This window comes from Photinus pyralis, unplaced genomic scaffold (assembly GCF_008802855.1).
Source record: "Photinus pyralis isolate 1611_PpyrPB1 unplaced genomic scaffold, Ppyr1.3 Ppyr1.4_LG1, whole genome shotgun sequence".
Classification (NCBI taxonomy): domain Eukaryota; kingdom Metazoa; phylum Arthropoda; class Insecta; order Coleoptera; family Lampyridae; genus Photinus; species Photinus pyralis.
Window position 1 is genome coordinate 69,547,284 of NW_022170249.1, and position 18,715 is coordinate 69,565,998.

Here is an 18,715-nt window from a genome sequence, read left to right on the forward strand (position 1 = left end):
CAATATTTAGTAGCAATTCTTTCGTTCCATAAGTAGGGATGACAGAAGAATTGGCTGCGGGCAGGTCTCGCGCTTGTCTTGGAAGGCGCTTGGATAAGTTGGATATCACGGATCTACAGTCCACTAGGATTCGGATTTCTTTAAATCTCCTTGCATTTCTTCACATCTCGCCGGATCTATCTCCGTTCGACCGCCTACAATAAATATGTTTATGTCTTCGACTACTTGCTTTATCAGCTATTTTTGGTTTAAAAATGTTATGGATATGCACCTGAAACGTTAATAAAAGGAATTAGGAAAATACTTATGCCTATAATTGAAAAGGATCAAGAACTTGCAGTTTAAGGGTTTGTCTAGTAAAGTAGGTATACTGAGATCGTTTCGATTAGAATCAATAATTGCATCTTTTTCTAATGTTGTGAGGTTTCATCGACGACGAAAAAATATAAAACAATGCTTTTGTTAGGTTTTATTTACAAAATTTATAATCAATCTAAAGCTTTACTCAAATAAAAAAAATGCCTTCAAACTTAATATTTGTATGAGGAAGTTTCGAATCCATTGTCGGTCATAGTTTTATCAATCCAATCAAGCGCCTTTATGACATTAGCGTACACTCCGGGTACTCCCACACAGTTTAAAGCCCAAGAGATAATTCCGGCTTGATAGTATTTATTTAATTTCCCTTTTATTGGACACACTAGAGGACTGCCACCATCCGCTTTGCATATGTCTATGTCTGGTTGGCCACCAGTGCAAAGAAATGATTCGTGCAACTTGAAACGGCTGCCTAAACGAGAATGTCTAAGACACGACTCACAGGTAGTCCCGTCCAGAATTGGAGCTTCCAATTTTTTTAAAAGTACATCGTAGTCTCCTTCTTTCCCAAAGTTATCCCTTCCCCAACCAGTTGCGTAACAAGTAATATTATCAATAATTTCTTCTTTAGCTGGTAAACAAACAACATCAATGTTATTTTGTATTTTTACCGGCGACTCTAAAATTAAAAGCGCGAAGTCGTGAGTTAATGATCTACTACTGTACTCCGGATGTAATATGGCAGTTTTCACGGTCCTTTCTTGACGTGGATAGAATTCATTTTCGGTTCTAGTGTCCCATTCTCCAGCACGTATTTTATACATCATGTATTTCCCAGAGATGCAATGCGCAGCAGTTAACACAACTTGGCGGTGTATAAGAGAAGCTCCGCATTGATAGCTCCACGACTCATTGAGATTACCTTCCGTTGTCTCTCTGCCCAGTAGTGCCATCATCCAAGGAAATTCTCCAAATTGTGCGTGGTCTGCGTCACCGTTTGAAGAGAACCCTAGTCCATTGGGATTTCTCCTTCCGCATCCGCGATCATGTTTTTTTGGAATGATTTCATCTTGAAACTGGGTCTTGGATTCACAGCAAACGGATAAAAAATCATCGCACCTAAAAATGTGAATAGTTGAACAAATTATTTTCAGTCTTTGACGTTTTACATAAATTCATATGGGCAGAAGAATAGAATAGGTTACATCGAAATTGTTTAATAAGACCTTGTCATTTTCTTTTTAATTACAATTGAAGGAATATTTTTAAGTTTAAAAATATTAAAATCAAAATTTGCCTACATTGGTCTCTCTTTGAATTTTGCGCGGCGAGTAGTTGAGTAGGACGATATGTGCAAAAAAAGAATACATATAAATGCATTTTTTTAAGTTCTGGTCTGCATTTATAACATCGCGATAGAGAAACATTAAAGAGCGTTAAAAATGAATCAAACTGGTAACGTTGGCTTGATATTATGGCGCTTGTTATTTAAACTTCTCTTGTAACACGGTAGTTTACCCTCAGTCACTAAATTTCGAAATTTAAATGGCGCGCTCCGAATAATTTTACATTTTTGGATTCTACAGGCAATTTTACATTTGATATATTGCTTTAGGTAATTTATACCAGGTCGCCCTGTATATATCTTTCAAATTGCTAGTCTATAAATAAAAATAATTTTGCTGATTATTTGTTGTTAGCATGTCGGTTAATTATTAAGTAATTTGTTGATCAACCTCGTATAAATTATCAAAAACTAAAAATCAGGTGTAAAATTATCTATAGAATCCAAAAATGTAAAAATATACCAGTCATTAACATTTTGAAATCTATAGTCACTTCTGGTCAAACCGGAAAATACTAGTTAAATAGCATTAATGGTATTGAGACGTTGAGGTTTGTAAGCCTAAACAAAAAAAGATACGTTCACAATGATTGCTTTATTTGGAAAATCAGATATTTAGGACGCTTCTTCAATAGAACCAAATGTTAAAGGGACACTTCGCCGAAAATAAAAACACATGGTGTTTTTATCTTTACCTATTGTTTTTCTTTTCGACGACTACATTAGCGTGCGAAATATCGGATTTTCAAAATAAACTACTTAATTGTGAACGAGAATGTTTTAAGGATTCAAACCTCAACATTCCAATGCCCTTAATTAAAAACTAAGGCTGAAAATTCTACGTATCCTATTAACAGATTCACTCAAAATTTGGAAATTGATACTTATTCTCTTGAAATATCTGAAGTCAATATGAGCACACATGCAAAAAAAAAAGGAACAATGAAACTTTGTTCAACAAAAAACCAAAAATTTATTTGTGATGTTGTTATTCTTATTTTCACAAGTTTGCGGATGACGTTGGTGTCGTCTATTACCGAGCTATAAACCAGTTCGCGATCAACATTTTTATCTCTTTTCTGAAGATTTTAATGTTTACGAATAATTCATAATTTCATTAGTAAAAGAATGCTTTAATGTGGTCCTTTAAAAGGTTGCATTGGGGAGTTGTACGAAGAATTTTTTTGTACACATACCTACTTCTATTGCTTTTGCTGTGACAAACTTATGTACGAGTCACTGAAGTTAGCTTGGGATTCGGATTCGGATTCACAATTATTACAGTTGATCGGCTAAATTATACTATACCAAATTATGAATTTATTCAAAAAAGCTGTAAAATGCATACAAGCGTAATGAAAACAATCCAAATTAACTACTATGAGCATGCAAAAACGTTACTAAACAACAAAAATTAACAACTACCCCTGATAAGTAACTACCTACTATAAGTACCTATACAGGCTGTTACACGCAAACGTTGCCTAAAAGTATTCGAACTCCCATAAATAATTGAAATCTGAAAATTTGCATACCAACATGATTTATTAAAAGAAAAAGAAAATATTATCATGATCGTTTCACTTCCAGTTTTACCAGATGTTACTTATTTGAAATAGAACACCCTGTATCTTAATGCATTTTCGAAATCTACATGAAAATCTGCGACGTTTGATTCCACATTTCCTTATCTATAGGTACCCAGCAGCAAAGGTTTTCAAGTTATCAAGATTTTTCAAAATGTTTGAGTACTTTTCTTTAGGGCCCTGTACCTATGATTCCGTTGACTTGAACGTCAAACGGTCTTGCAAAATCAACAATACTACCGTGATGCTATACGGCAATGATTTAAATTTTGATCGCCCTTTTACAGGGTGTTTTAAAACTAAAGGCCAATTTTAATTATTTCAAACCTTAAAAAGTTGATTTTTTGAAATGAAACTTGCTGTATTTTTTTTGTACTATCAAATGTCGGAAAAAATTGTACATGGACAATAAGTCACAATTTTATAAAATCTAAAATAAAACGAAAATCATAACCGATAGGTATAGGGAATGTAAAAATAACTGATCGATGATTTGAAGTTGAAGTTATGAAAATTGGTTACTTGTTTTAAAACGCCCTGTAGAAGGACCATCAACATTTAAATCATTCTTATGTAGCGTCAAGTCCGTAGTGTTGATTTTGCTGGATATAGGGAAATGTGGTAACAAACGAGGCAGATTTTTATTTAAATTTCGAAAATGCAATAAAATACAAGGTGTTCTATTTAAAATAAGAAAATTGCTATCCACATCCGGTAAAACCGGAAGTTAAACAATTACGATAATATTTTCTGTCTATAGATCATGAAAAACTATGTTGGTGTGCAAATTTTCGGCTTTAAATTATAAATGGGATTCTGAATATTTTTAGGTAACAATTTGTGTGAAACAGCCTGTATAACTTAATCCGAGGCTTATCGTTATTCGTGGTTTATAAGTACTTTAGTAACAGGTCAGAAAAATTCATGATAAACATAACAACCACTTCTCCGAAAAGATATTAGGGACGAACCATCCTTCTACGATACGGGTAGAATTACAACTTCTGCAATTATATTTGTAACAGGATGGAAAATCTTGTATAACATAATACAAAAAATAAGAAACATTTCTGTCAAGGCAGATATTGCGGATTCAGAGGTTAGAGGGGCGAATCTACACTAGGGGTATAATTATAACGTCTGCAAGTATATTTGTAACGGGTTGGAGAAGGGCTTTTGGGTGTACATGGGGTTTGTATCCTCGACTAGTATATATGGCTTTACACTGTAATGATAAAGCTAATAAAACTGTACGGTGCACTTGTATGTGCTTCTATATGGCCAAAGGATTGGAACGAGTGGAAGGATCGAGGCAGCCCTGGGCACGGGCGGATCTGGAACGGTCTTACTATGACCAAGAGGTTATAAAGGCCCTCTCTCGGACAGGGGGCAGTGGATGAACTCAGATCGCCTTAAACCTGAAGGGATCGTGTGGTTTTCAGACAGGTCCCTAAGGGAAAGGAAACAGGCATGGATATACAGAGTGGCGGAAAAGTATGGAATCAGTAAGCTACAGCTTTAACCATTCGTTATATTGAAAAAAGTGTGAGATGAAAGTTTCATTTCAAGTTGTCATTTTTTAAATTGAACACCCTGTATTTTTTTAGTTTTTTTATGATCCTCTAGACGAGGTGCTTCAAAATGGTATAGGGTTTTAACACTCTCAAATTCTCAGATTTCAAGATATTTTAGTTTTAATGTAATTAAATCAAACCATTGAGCAATGCGTATGTAAAACATAACATAACTTGAAATGACGTCATTCGAAAAAATATCCGTGTACGTCAAATGTCAAAACATGCATAATATAGTATCAAACAACTTTCATCTCACACTTTTTCAATATAACGAATGGTTAAGGCTCGCTGATTTAATACTTTTCCGCCACTCTGTATATGGTGATCGATTGAGAGCTGATATCAGCTTCACCATTGGTCACCATAGCGCCTTGATAAATCTGGGTCTTCTAAGCTTCGAAAACTGAACAGAAATCAGATTAGGAAAATCACTGGTGTTCTCACGGGACACTAGATAGTCAACGATCACTTGCACCATATTGAATTTCTAGGAGAGCCCATGTGGTCTGTTACTGTGACGTGTTGATCAAAAACAGACATCAGCTCCTTGGCGACAGTTATCTGGATCCGAGGAGGTTGAAGCAATTTAGGCTACACAGGGTCCTACCCTGATAGGAACGGGCTCGGAACGTCAACGTCACGTCACGGACCGGCAACGTCACGTGAAACTATTGTATGATTTCTTATAATAGCATTCACATATAGACGTAACGGAACGCACCGTCAACGTCACGAACCGTCGAGATAAGTTTCAAATGTTTCTTTGACGTGACGCTAATGCTAATGTTTTATTTAATCTGAGCATGATAAGAACAGATGGTCCAGAATAAAAAATCCAATCGCAACCATCCTAACAAACTATTAACGTAAAGTGTGAATTGGCAGCAAGATTTACGTGACGTTGCCGGTCCGTGACGTAACGTTGACGTTCCGTAAAATGCGAATCGACCTTATAACGTCAATACGATTTCATTGTATTTCCTTTATTAACGAGCTCCTAGCGAGTTTTTAATTTTGCGGTGTCGGTCCGTCTGTCTGTCCGTCCGCCCGTCCGTTAGCACGATGTCTCGTAAACGAATGGACCGGATTACGATGAAATTTGGCAGGTGAATTCTTTATCAAATTTGTAGATCGGAGTTCGTGAATTGGCAATGTAGGCCAAAAAATAAGGAAGGCCCTTTTGACATCTCCGTTAGTTATGAACCGAAATGCATGAAATTCAATATGCGTATAGCTTTAGCCATCTAAAACGCAATTCCAAAAGTTGAGCCTAATCGATCAGCATTCACAGTGCCCTCTTCGCATCTCGCATAAACCGAATTGCAAACTTTCTTATTTCTGAAGGTATTTAAATGAAATTTGGTTTTGCACATGCTATAGCCATACCCAGAAGCACGTTTTCCATATTTGTTTACACGTTTATTTTTAAATTAAATTGCAAAAGGCACTCCGCTTCGCGTCGTGCCCTTGAACTAGTTTCCCGTGCTTTAAAGATTTGATTATACACTTGTCCCTTAATATACTATCATGCATCAACTTCGATAGGTAAACATTTTTCCGTTGATATTTTTAATGTCTATTCTGTCTGCTGGCTTGACTTAAATACACTTTTTTTAAAGTAATTGTTTCTTATCTTCTACATGATTTTATGAAAAATTGCAGAAGTTATAATTTTACCTCTATCTTTGGAGAATAGATTCGTCCCTTTAGCCTCTGAATTTGAACTATGTGCCTTGATAGAAGCATTTGTTATTTTTTGCATGATTTTATAAATTTTTCCATCCTGTTCCAAAAAAGTCGTAATTCTACCCCTATGGCTGAAGAGTGGTTCGTCCCTAACATTCGAATTCTTTTTGCAAAAGTGGTTGTTATGTTTATCATGATTTTTGTGGCCTGTTACTAAATTAATTATAAAGGAATAACGATTATAGTTTTTACTTATAAGGGGTAGTTTGATAATTTTTGTTGTTTAGTAATAGATTTTGGCATGTTCGTCATAGTTAATTTGTATTGTTCTCATTATGCTTATATATGCATTTTACTGATTTTTACTCTCTTTTTTTTATAAATTTATAATTTAGTATAACTTAACTGGCCAACTGTAATAATTGTGAATCCGAATCCGAACCCCAGTTACCTTCAGCGACATGCTTATGTTACACCTTTTCCTCTTTTTAACATCGGTGAATATTGCCTACGAGATTAAAATAGCGTCAAGTTAAAATTGTCCAAACAAACTGCACACACAGGCTAATTATCCTATAGGTACATACAAGGTTTAAATAGTGTGTTCAGCTAGCAAAATTAGAGAGGAATAGAACTCTGGATGCAAGTATTTCATTATTTTCGCAGGGAATAAATTATTGCATATTGTATATTATTGTATTTTCAAATTTGATTCAAAATGAACATACCCTGTGTTCCGCGTGGGACCGTTGCACTTAAAATATGGCACGCACTCGCAATCTCCAAAACCTTGATCATTCCCATTTGAGGTCGAGTTATGACTTACATCATCCCCGTTAGTAGCACCTGCGCATTGTTTCCAACCAAGGAGCAATAAACAGCACGATACAATCGATAAATTCATACCGTGCCTGAAAGGTAGGTACTCATTACATTATTATTATAAATGGTATAAATAACACTTACATTGTTTAACAAAGTTTTTACTTGAATATAATTGGACTTCGACACAAGATCACCTTGTAAAAATGCAATGTACTACGCCTACCGGAGGCTATAGGCAGCAGCAACTGGTTTTTATTTTTGTTATGCTGTTTTAAATGTTACCTGCTAGTGAATACCAATCTGCGTTATGGTATATAATATACTAAGCGTATAACAAGAAGACTCATTTTTTTGTTAAGTGGGTTTTCCTATAGGTACTAGTACTACACTCATACTTTCTGCTGGAACTGAAGTGGTTGGAAAGTGTCATTAATAAGAAAGAGTCGTTTTCTTTCCCAAACAAAAAATTTAATTTTTGCTTGTGAGTGGTACGCTACTCCTTAACAAGACCAGGCAGTACGCTTGGAATAATACCATCTCAGGGGAAAATAAACATCGGTGCCATAAGACACTTGTAGTGTATATCTTTTTTGTTCTAAGCAACCACCGTTATCAGTTTGTAATTATTTGACAAAATTTATTATTGAACTATTAGGTAACGGTTTTTGTACATCTGGTGATGATAATTAACTAATCCACCACGGTTTTTCCAAAAATGACATAAACTGGTCAGTTATTTACTTCGTTCGCTCCCGGCTGAAGGTATATACATATTGCGTACAGTTATCGGGAAAAACCGTTTACAAATTTTATAGGAATTTGCACAATCTTATAACGTCACAATGAATGATAATGCCATGTACAGCAATTATCTTCATAAGTCGCTAATGATTTATTGATTTCACCGATAATTTACTATTTTTACTTAATTTTTTTTAATTCAGGAACAACTTACTGGTCATTGACAATAATTAATGAATATTACAAAAAGAATTACATTCGGAAACCAAAGTAAGTACTCGTGTTTATTCAAAGGTTGTTAACTTCTGAACATTTACCTACGATGAAATAATTGTCAAGTACTTCTGAAATATATCTCTCCCCATTGAAGTGTGTTCAAAAAAAGTCAAAAGATGTGAAGATTCAATCATCTATCGGGGTGTTTGTGAAAGCCTATATTTTACCGAGTGCTGAAATTTCCCTCGATATGTTTGATCGTTGGTTTGATGAATTAAACAAATCCGATCAAATTAACAATTGGGTATAAGGTCTGCAACTTGCAAGCATCCTTATCTCAAATGTAAACAAGCCGGAAAATAAGAGTAAATCAACCAAGATAAATGAAAGTGATACCCACGTTCGGGTTTTAATCTGTTCACGAGGCTTTTGAAACTTTCAATAAAAATTTCTTAAAACCGTAATGCCAACTTATCGCAATTAAGCAACAAAATAATATCGAAACAACTGGAGCTGTTAAATTTAGGTAAAATCTTCACGCATAAAGAAAGCGAACAACGCAAAAAGTGATAAAGCCAATCTCAAAATCGAGCTCAACATAAATTAGTTGTACCGGCCACCAAGGACGTTCGTAGTACTTTGGAAAATCCGGCCGAATTAAATGTATAAACTTACACAATCGCAAGTAGGTATACGATAAACAAGATAATTCATATTAATAGTGATCTATCGGTTACCAAAACTACTGCTAATACCAACATCTTATCTCCCCTGGAGGTTACTAATTTCACTGAATGGCAACAACAAAGATCCAAACGAAATAGGGCAAACACATTGACTGGTCAAGTGACAATAATGGCTTATTACAAGGCGTTGTTTTATTTTGATGTAAGATATCTAGCATTAATTGTTGATTTAATAAGTTATTTTGAAATTTCTTGTATTATCTCTACTAAATGAGCCTAATATGAAAAGTGCACAGCCATTTAAAAATTCTTTGTTTTTTCGTTACTCCGTTTCTGATTAACAACCTGAATGCTCGACTTACTATGGAAATAAAATGATTAAACAACTGACAAAATTTTAAAAATTCCGTCGTCGTTCCGTTCTACTGTCCCTGAATACGATAATATCCCAGCGCATGGAGCTAGTCTGTTCAAATTTGCAAAAATCCAATGTAAATTCAGGCCTCTCTGTCTCTGGCAACGCTGACGAAGGCACCATATGAAATTTCAATAGTAATTTTTTTATTTCTATTATTGGCTCCCCTGATTATTTTAAATAAAAGTCTACTTTAGGTTTCTCTGTAGAGAGAAATTCGAATATGACATACTATTGTCCTCCTTGAACTGAAACTTTTATTTTATAAATTCAGAACCAGTAAAAATTTGAAAATTAAAAACTGTCGCCTTTATCAAGTCGGTAATGCCATGCAATTTGCTGTTAGCTTTTATTTGTTTGATCTTAAAATGCCATGGCACCACTGATTTTCTTAAAAGCGCAAAATTTAGTTACCAATTCTTGGTCTTCATTCAAAAAATTAAATCTATTCGTTTGATGAATTCGTAATTTTGTTCTCTACAAAAAAACCTAAATAGACTTTATCTCAAATAATTATGAAGCCAATAATCAGAAATGAAAATTACTATTGAATTCTAGGTGGCGTTGTTCAGGTCACCCCCGGTATATATATATATATATATAATATCCCGACATTTTTTTCACGATAGTGGTATGATCCTTGAATGTTTCAGCGAATTTCATCATCGACAATCGCAATAGGGCTTTTCGGTACTTAGTTTTCGTGCTCTATCTTCTTTATATGTAAAATTCTACTGTTCGTATGTTTGTGACTAATGAACTCCTCCTACATGGCTAAACGGATTTGGATGAAATCTTTATGTGCCTCTGTGTATCCCCGGTTGGTTTAGATTCAACATTTGGCCAGATCGGAATCAAATCTTGAGCGTACTACTTAAGTCGCGAGGAAAAATTTAGTTGGAAATAAAATTTCCGCCATCAATCAGCATGGGTAATTTTCATTTTTTCAAAGGATCTGACTTGCGGTCTGCTGTCTACTATCGTGTTGCTTAGTACTAAATCGCCAATCTATCCTCTTAACTCGTTGATAAAAGCTAACGTTAAGTCAATAAATACCTACTTCATAAATGCCTGGCTGAGGTAGTATTGCGTAGCAAGATATATCTACAAACATGGGGACACTGAGGGCCACAATACTTGTAATTACAGGTATGAGTAACCCATTGCCTTACTGTAGGATTAACTGGTTCGTTTATATCTAGCACTCATAACAGTCAATGAGGGACTTTCTCTGCAAAATAGAATAATCGGAGGAACGAACGCACCTGATAATCAATATCCGTACATGGTATCTATAAGTTACCTTGGAGAACATAATTGTGGCGGTTCAGTCGTAGATCATGAATGGATAGTTACTGCTGCTCATTGTGTGGATGGGTATGTATAGCGACTAGCGAGTACAATTTTTTGTTATGACCATTAATTTTGTGTAGATTTCCTCTAAACGACCTAACCATATACATTGGTTCTACTAAATTAAGCAAGGGTGGTTCAAAACACGCTATAATTGAAGCACATATTCACGAACAATACGATTCAAGAACGATAAAAAATGATGTAGCTATTCTGAAAATAGCTCCCATTTCTTATTCCACTGCAGTAAATTTTATCAAACTCGGTGATGATTCCGTTGGTGGTGGTCAAGATTGTACATTGACAGGATGGGGTTTCACAAGTTTTAATGTCATTGGTGACACCATTCCGGACGATTTGCAACAAATTTCGCTAAAAACAATCACTGTAGAAGAATGCCAAGGTTACAAGTTGAGTGTTGGTATGAATCAACTGTGTACATTCACCAAAGCGGGTGAAGGTTTTTGTGTTCATGACTCTGGCGGTCCATTAGTAATGAACATTGGAGGGGAAAGAAAGCAAATAGGAATCGTGTCATGGGGTATGCATTGTGCACGTGGATATCCAGATGTGTACTCTCGAGTGTCATCGTATATTGAGTGGTTCCATCGCAAATGTAATTGCCTTAACAGATCTGATTAAATTATGAGTGGCACCTTTGTACTATACCGGTTTGTGAATAAACCATGATGGTAGACCCTCGAATCTTGATCTTTAAATAAATTCTTAAAATGTGCCCGTTTGCATTTAGTTCAATACTGATTTTGCCCACAACTGTGATTAGAAGCTATACTTAATTGCGTTATTTAGTTACAAAAAAGGTAAACTAAGGTTTCACAGACAGATTAGCATACTAAATAAATGAGTGTGTTATTTTATGGTTGTAGTACTCACTCGTACTTTGACAAAAAAAGTTCCCGAACAAAAAACCAGAAAAATGCAAAATCGTTGTTTATTTTCCAAACTGAATGCTTTCAATATCAGAGTCGGGTACTAACCACGGCCGATATACTAAACGGTTGCGTACTGTCTAGATAAAGCAACGTAACCTGACACTTAAAAATAATTGTATCATTTACAATCTAATATTAAACTGTATAGCCAATTTTTTCTTTCAGCAACTGTCGAATCATAGGTTCCACAGGAATTTCTAAAAGAACAGCTCATAGCATGAAAACAGAAACATTATACAGAATTCGCAAGGTTTGTGGAACTGGAGGCCGGGCATAGTCCGACAAAACGGGATCCTAACAGCAATCTCAACTCACTGGTTATAAATAACCTAAACTTTGGAATAGAGTAATCTCATTGGGAGTTCCATTGGCAGATCAGGGTCGTACGTGTTAGCATATTAATTTATCACCACAGACTTCCATTAATACGGTCGATAAGAGTGTTTTCGGAAAAAAAAATAGGTAATGTGAAGAGCATGTTGCGAGGAACCGCAGGGCATTATGCGTCAAGTCGCGGTAAGGCTAGTTAGTTCATTGTGAGCAATCAAAAAAAATTCGCAAGGAGCGTTGTTAGAGTTCAACTCACAGAGACCACAGTAAATTTAAAATTAGCCGCCAGTCAGTTCAAAAAATCGAAGGGTTGTAAATACTCGAATTCGAAAAAAACTCATAATCGTAGTCGTAGTCATTGTCATAGTCATAATCACCGTCACAGTCACAATCACAATCACAATTGTCTTATGGAATGTGTAGTTTTGTTTATATTAGTGTAGTTTTGGCTACTCAGAGGTATAATTTGTTTAGGGGGGTGCCACTTAAAATTTTTTCAAAGTATGACATTCAATCAAAAATTTAATTTTTTCGAAAAAGTACCTAAAAAAATTATGTGATTGTGGAAGAGGGCTTAACCTGTGCCTTCGTCCAAAAATTAGCCCCCTGCGCGATTTAGTTTCCGGCATTATGGCTTAATGGTAGAGCGTTGAGTTATAAATCCGGAGGTCGGGTGTTCGAAACTGGGTTGAGGTGAATTTTTCATCTGTGGCAGAGATAGAAATTACCTTAGACCAGTTTCAAGTATTCTGCCGGCTACTCCGAATTAGGTTTTCCTGCAGTTTTCCTAATTCGTAAGGTAAATACCGAAGTAGTATAGAACAACTTAAGACCTTTTGCAGAGGCACCTCTAAAAAGCATTATGCGGGTCACTCTGTAATTGGGCGCAAGCATGTTGAGGGCCCAGAACAAGAGAGGTATAATAAATAAATAAATTTTTTTTTTAAATTCGAAAAACTGTCCAATTTTGACGAAAAAAGGTTATAACAGCGAAATCGTTAAAGTTAAGGGTATAACATGTTACATAAAAAATAAGTACTTGAACAAGTACCCTCCAAATCAGTAATAAAATATAGGGTGTTGCATTTTTAAAAAAATGCAAGTTTGATACGCCAAACGGGGATCAAAAATATTTTAGAAACATGCCGGCGGTAATTGTGTACAATTTTGCTTTAAGACTTTTTTCGGGATCTTTTATGCTAAAGGAGTTATAATCCGAGGGATCTTAGGTGCTACACCCTGTACAGGAAAGTGTGCCAACTGTAACGGGAGTCCTTTAATGGTGTGGATTTTTTAGCGTATTTTCCTCAAAATGAAAAATCGCTATTGACTGTACTTTGACGTCCGTCCGTCCGTCTGTCCGTCACACGTACTCCTTCTAAACACTGAACCGATTTTGGCGATATAGGACTCATTTGAAAGGGCTTGATCCAAGGATTCCGTGCATGCCCATATTATTTGGTTTTGTGCATGCGCAGCGTCAAAATTTGGTTTAACGCATGTGCAATGCTAACTTTTTTATTTATAAAGGCATTTAAAAGAAATTTTATATATAGGCATTTGGCATAAAGACAAATCTAACACCAGTTGCAAAATTTGGTTTTGCGCATGCGCAATGCCAACTTCCTTATTTACTGTCGCATTTAAATGAAATTTAATACATAGGCACTTGGAATACAAGCAAATCTAACACCAGCTTTAAAATTTGGTTTTTCGCATGCGCAATGGCAACTTTCTTATTTATAAAAGCAGTTAAACGAAATATATGTAGGCACCTTGAATGAAACTAAAACTAATACCGATTTCAAAATTGCTGTTTACGCAAGCTGTATGTTTTATTTATGAAGGTATTCAATGAAATTTCTAATGTAGACAATGCGCAATGCTATTTACGAAAGCATTTATAAAACGTTCCATATGTAGACACTTCGAATAAAAGTAAAACTAATGCCCATTTCAAAATTTGTATGTATTTGTATACACTCCACATTTTTCATAGTATTTTGTATAGACTTCGACGATAGGCGGCTCATTTGAAAGAGAATAGAGTAAGGATCTCGTGCCTACACGATATAATCTATAATTTTTAGGTTGGTATTAGCAAAATTTCACTTGAAAGTGAAATAGAATTGCAGCATGTAAAGCACATCTGTCAATTTCCAGAAAGTTATTTCACCTTCGACTTTCATGAAATAACTTTCAGCATGCAAAACAGGCTTTAGGTACTTTTTGCAATTGATCTCGATTATTCAGTAGGTAAAGCTTTAATGGCAAAAATGTGTCTTAAAGAAGTAAAATATGTTTACAAAATATATACCTACCTACGCTGATCGTTTTTATATTCTTGTCACATTTTAAATTTTAATACTGATTTGGGTAGTGCATTTGAAATATGGGATGTAAAAAGTGTCTTAAAAGTAACGACATCGGGTGAATTTACTGTTATTGGACGCTAGTAAATTTCTAGTCCGTTCGCCCTCTATAAACTACATCCTGTAGAGACAGAGGCAGTACACCCTGATCGAGTAGACGTCTTACTCAATCCACGTTATCGTTTTTTTGTTATTTGACGTTGCAAAAGTTGATGGGAGTCGCGATATTTGGTTTTTTAATTGAAGGATGCAAAAAATCGTGACTATTTCATGTGAGGATGCGTGCACCGCCTTGGTTAGTATTGTTCAAACGACATTTTCTAGAAACATTTCATTGTTATAGTCTTGTCGTGTCTAAAATACAAATTTGGCATTTCTAGGAGCTGTCTCATAAACAACCGTTTTCATGAATATTCTTACCTATGTTTATAAAACTTACTCACGAAAGTTTAGGTAAAGTCGTTCGGGGTCCCATAGGGGTTGCACGAAACGGGGAGAGTGTAAATGCATGTCACAACCAGGCACACGTATTAGGGACGTTTTAAGTATCTATTTAAAAATATAAATAAAGGGGAATAATATTGTGAGAAAGTTTTTAGTGAAACATGTGACCTAAATTCAGCTCCCATTCAATTTACCTATTCAAACGTAAACACCAAACTACAAAAGCTGCGCTAATTTGGTGTTCCAAGCTAGAGGGTAATATCGTAACTTAGCAACGCATTTTGTTATTTGCTGTGAATTTTAATATCTGTATTTCGAAGGTATTTGATACATTTTTACTTTACGTGTTTACCTTTTTTGTACATTTCCTTTTGAGTTAAAGCGTTGAATTCGTTATTCAATGGTTAAAGTTAAAATTTCCCAAGTAATTTTTCCCATATAGGTAACTATACCTCTGTAAGCAGGAGAAAACCCAGAAATGGGGAAGATCGTTAAATATGGGTAGAACCAAACACGATTGGCGCCACTTGACCCTAGTAAAAGGTTTTGATCTTGTCGGGAATTATAATTTGCATTCCGTCATCCGAAGTTTAAATGTTTGATATTTTGATAGGAGAGATGGTTTGCCACTTTTGCTTCTAATCTGAGGAGGGTTATTAACTTCATGGCTTCTAGAGATTCCGCCGGGTGTGTTTCAAAGTAATGAAATATCTACCTAGGTTCCCAAACGCAGTTGTATCGCGGTTTTGGTGACCTTAATCTTGCCACCCCCTCACAAATCTTGAGCATTCGATCCTCACCTAGGTTTCTTCCTGGTAGAATTAATGACAGCGCTGCTCTAAACGAGTTGATTGTTCCGAAAGCACATTTTGTTGTGATACTGATGTGTTTGTAGGAAATAAATCACTTCTTGGGTTGATGTCTGGAAGACGTGATTTCTTGAAGCTTCGCGGAAATTCCACCAATTTCTGAATGTACCTACTGTCATATTGTGAGATAGTAACTTCCGAAACTCGCAAGAAAGTTTATACAAATATCGGCGGCGTTTACAGGCACACCCCGTAGTGTTAATGCTTTGCGGATTACCTACATACTACCAGGGTAAGTTTGGATGCAAGCGGGTGGGCTTCCTGGCTGTAAGAGGATAAAAAACATATGTGGCGACCATGCAATCCGCTACTATCATTGTTTCCAGGACGACGGAAATAATAACAGATAAAAAAGCGATTAGAATGAACGTTGGCAATGTTTTTAAATAAATGTTTATTAGCAGCTTTAAATAAGCTTTGAGCTTTGAGTGTTAAACATAAAGAATTCCCACATTGGTGATACCCTTAGCTTCATCTGTATTAATTTTTTGTAATACTCTTAGGATGATTGAAAAAGGGGGAAAACGTAGAAATTTAAGTTACTCCATGATAGAGTAAAGACGTCGCAAGCTACTGCCTCTGGATCAAATTGCCACACCTTTCGCATTTGCGATTGGCTATGGAGGCGAACAAATCAATATCTGGTATTCCCAGTTTGTTCTTTATTTTCTCCAAGACAGAGTCCGCTAAAGACCACTCTGGACGAAGGGCGCGAGATTCTGTATCCCCTTCCCAATTGTCCTTGGTGTGAATATAGGAAGCGAATATCCAAACATTTCGTTCCTCGCACCATTGCCAGATCTCCCTGGCTAGTTTGTTCAAGTGTTCGTACTGCACACTGCTCATGCGATGGCGGCGGGTCGGTGGTATTGTAGCATCTGACAATGAGAGCATGATTCTTTAAACTTCTAGCGAAACATTTTAGCCTTAGGAGGATGGCCTGGAGTGTCAGAAAATGAATGCGGGGTAATTGTTCGCTTGCCGACCACTCTCCCCGCGCCCTTTTGTTTCTACAACATGCCCCCCAGCCTGTGGACAATGCTTCCGAGAAAAGCTCGAAGTTGGAGAAATCCCCGGTTGGGGTCATTATTCACCGCCTGGACATTTTTCTCCCAACAATCAAAATTTGAGGAGTCCGGAACGGGCATGGATGTATCTGAGTCCATGTTATTCTCTCTCAAAGCCTTTAGGTTATATGCTTCGAAGAGTTTTGTGTATACAGCAGTACTTCACTGCTGGATATACTGAAACTACAGTGACTTTATAGAGACAGTGGCGACAACTCATCACAATCTGCCATATTGGAGCTAAAAATTTGATTGTAGGATCAATATGTATACCTTGCCGTGTCAAATTGTGAACGTTAATACAAGAGATGCCGTTGGCACTAATATGGGTTCATTTTAGTGAAAGAATAAGGTGTCGAAGCTTGCCCGTAGGACATAGTGTTTTCCTATAAAATTCTTTATAATTGTATCCTTCTACAACTGTAAGGTAGGTACGCCACTGGAACAGGAAACTACTGTCCGCCATTTGCAAAAGCCATCGGGGTCGCACGTATATTGTTGATATTCTCCTTCCTGGTATTCTTTATTCATTGATCATAGCTCATTGGCACCTAACATGGAGCAAACAGTAGCATATGATAGTGTCATAGTAATAACCTATCATTTCTATATTCAAAGATAATAATAACATTCTTTGAAACAGGTACAATAGTAATACTGTTTAAATCTGTGGTAATACTTACATTTAACACAAAAGATATGGTGTCTTATTTAAGCAGGTGCAAATACCTGTTAATTTATTGGACTGGCCACTAAGTTACATTTCTTCATTCTCATAGTTAATGAAAACTAAACCTATATGGAAAGTAATACACGACGCATGTTACTTTACTGAATATCGAATTACTTTAGAATATCTTCCTGGTACATTCCAATAATCCACAGCTCGGACTCTGTACCATCCTTGAGTCCATTCTTCCACTGAGTTGTTACCTAAGAAAAGAGTGGTAAAATATCGCAAGTTTATCAGTAACCACGATATCATAATTTCATACGTCGCTGTCCAAAAAGTTTAAATGAAAACAGAACCTTGGGCAAAAGTTAATTAGCAAAGCAGTATGTTACTCTGTACACCAATTATCACTATGTCACCATTTATTTAAGTAATCCCAAACGTACCTAATCGTTCATGTGAAAACGAGATTTCCCAAATTGTAAGCTGTCGTTGCCAACATTATTAATTGGTAGATATTTCGCAATTGCGGTTAAACTGTTTCTCATATATAATGCCCGAACGTATATACGGTACCTTCTACTGCATGATGATAAGACAGGAAAATCGTATCCCTATGATTAATTCTTCTAAATTTCGTACGATTACAAGACTCAACTTGTGGTCGAAATTCCACTTCGTATGTTAAAATGCATCTGAAAATAATAAAAATCTTCAATGAGAGTCCTTGTTTTTTTTAACGTTTGGTATATGCTATTTGTGGTATAGCCTTATTATATACCAGGGGTTAATCGGGTTAACTTAATCCGTTCTAATTTAATAAACACCACACCTGACAACGACTGAATACCTGAGCTATTCTCTACACTTAGTTATTCAGTGTAGTAAATCATAATGTGAACATACGCTTACACTGGTGCCTTCGGCCTTGTCATCATCATGATTAATCGACCAATTCGGTTGATTTTCTAAATTATTTTGCTTATGCTAACTTTAATTCACAATATCCCCACAAACACTAGATTTCATAAGGTCTCTCAGGAGAGCGTCTGCTATCTGGATGATTATGCGAAACTTTTCGATATTGATTACGACAAAAGGAAATGCAAATGTTATTACAATCTTTGATATAACGTACATACGTAATGTATTGAAAGTAAGTAGGAAATATGAAAATACTAATGCAAAGAACCTTTTAATATAAAACTTATAGGTATTTTATATTCAAATCATTTTTTATAGCCGCAATCATAAATAAA

General features: G+C 35.8%; 2 protein-coding genes and 1 long non-coding RNA gene across 4 annotated transcripts; 1 reads left to right on the forward strand and 2 right to left on the reverse strand.

Moving 5' to 3' along the window:
- Window positions 1–494: 494 nt before the first annotated feature.
- Window positions 495–7,662, reverse strand: LOC116160325 (phenoloxidase-activating factor 2-like). Its single transcript, XM_031473511.1, has 3 exons — window positions 7,479–7,662; window positions 7,241–7,423; window positions 495–1,437 (listed from the first exon to the last, which is right to left on the reverse strand). Coding segments are annotated over exons 1-3 (1,092 nt in total). The 5' UTR covers window positions 7,481–7,662; the 3' UTR covers window positions 495–530.
- A 2,722-nt stretch (window positions 7,663–10,384) lies between these two features.
- Window positions 10,385–11,453, forward strand: LOC116158710 (chymotrypsin-1-like). The gene is made up of 3 exons (XM_031471539.1): window positions 10,385–10,544; window positions 10,598–10,772; window positions 10,829–11,453. Exons 1-3 carry the CDS (start codon window positions 10,508–10,510, stop codon window positions 11,388–11,390), a joined length of 774 nt encoding a protein of 257 aa, XP_031327399.1. The 5' UTR covers window positions 10,385–10,507; the 3' UTR covers window positions 11,391–11,453.
- A 6,035-nt stretch (window positions 11,454–17,488) lies between these two features.
- LOC116160177 lies at window positions 17,489–18,496 on the reverse strand. Of its 2 annotated transcripts, XR_004143156.1 has the most exons (3): window positions 18,363–18,496; window positions 17,903–18,151; window positions 17,489–17,716 (listed from the first exon to the last, which is right to left on the reverse strand). It is a non-coding gene; the product is annotated as an uncharacterized LOC116160177 (long non-coding RNA). The 2 variants fall into 2 exon arrangements; XR_004143155.1 differs by lacking the exon at window positions 18,363–18,496 and having other exon boundaries at window positions 17,903–18,178.
- Window positions 18,497–18,715: the final 219 nt, after the last annotated feature.

What these genes read in the sequence shown, in the direction of transcription:
- LOC116160325 (XM_031473511.1), bottom strand. An exon ending in GGTCCCACGCGGAACACAGG is followed by an intron (nt 1,438 to 7,240) that starts GTATGTTCATTT and finishes TCACATTTTTAG; the next exon opens with GTGCGATGATTTTTTATCCG.
- LOC116158710 (XM_031471539.1), top strand. Translation starts at nt 10,508, where the DNA reads ATGGGGACACTGAGGGCCACAATACTTGTAATTACAG. An exon ending in CACAATACTTGTAATTACAG is followed by an intron (nt 10,545 to 10,597) that starts GTATGAGTAACC and finishes GTTTATATCTAG; the next exon opens with CACTCATAACAGTCAATGAG. An exon ending in GCTGCTCATTGTGTGGATGG is followed by an intron (nt 10,773 to 10,828) that starts GTATGTATAGCG and finishes AATTTTGTGTAG; the next exon opens with ATTTCCTCTAAACGACCTAA.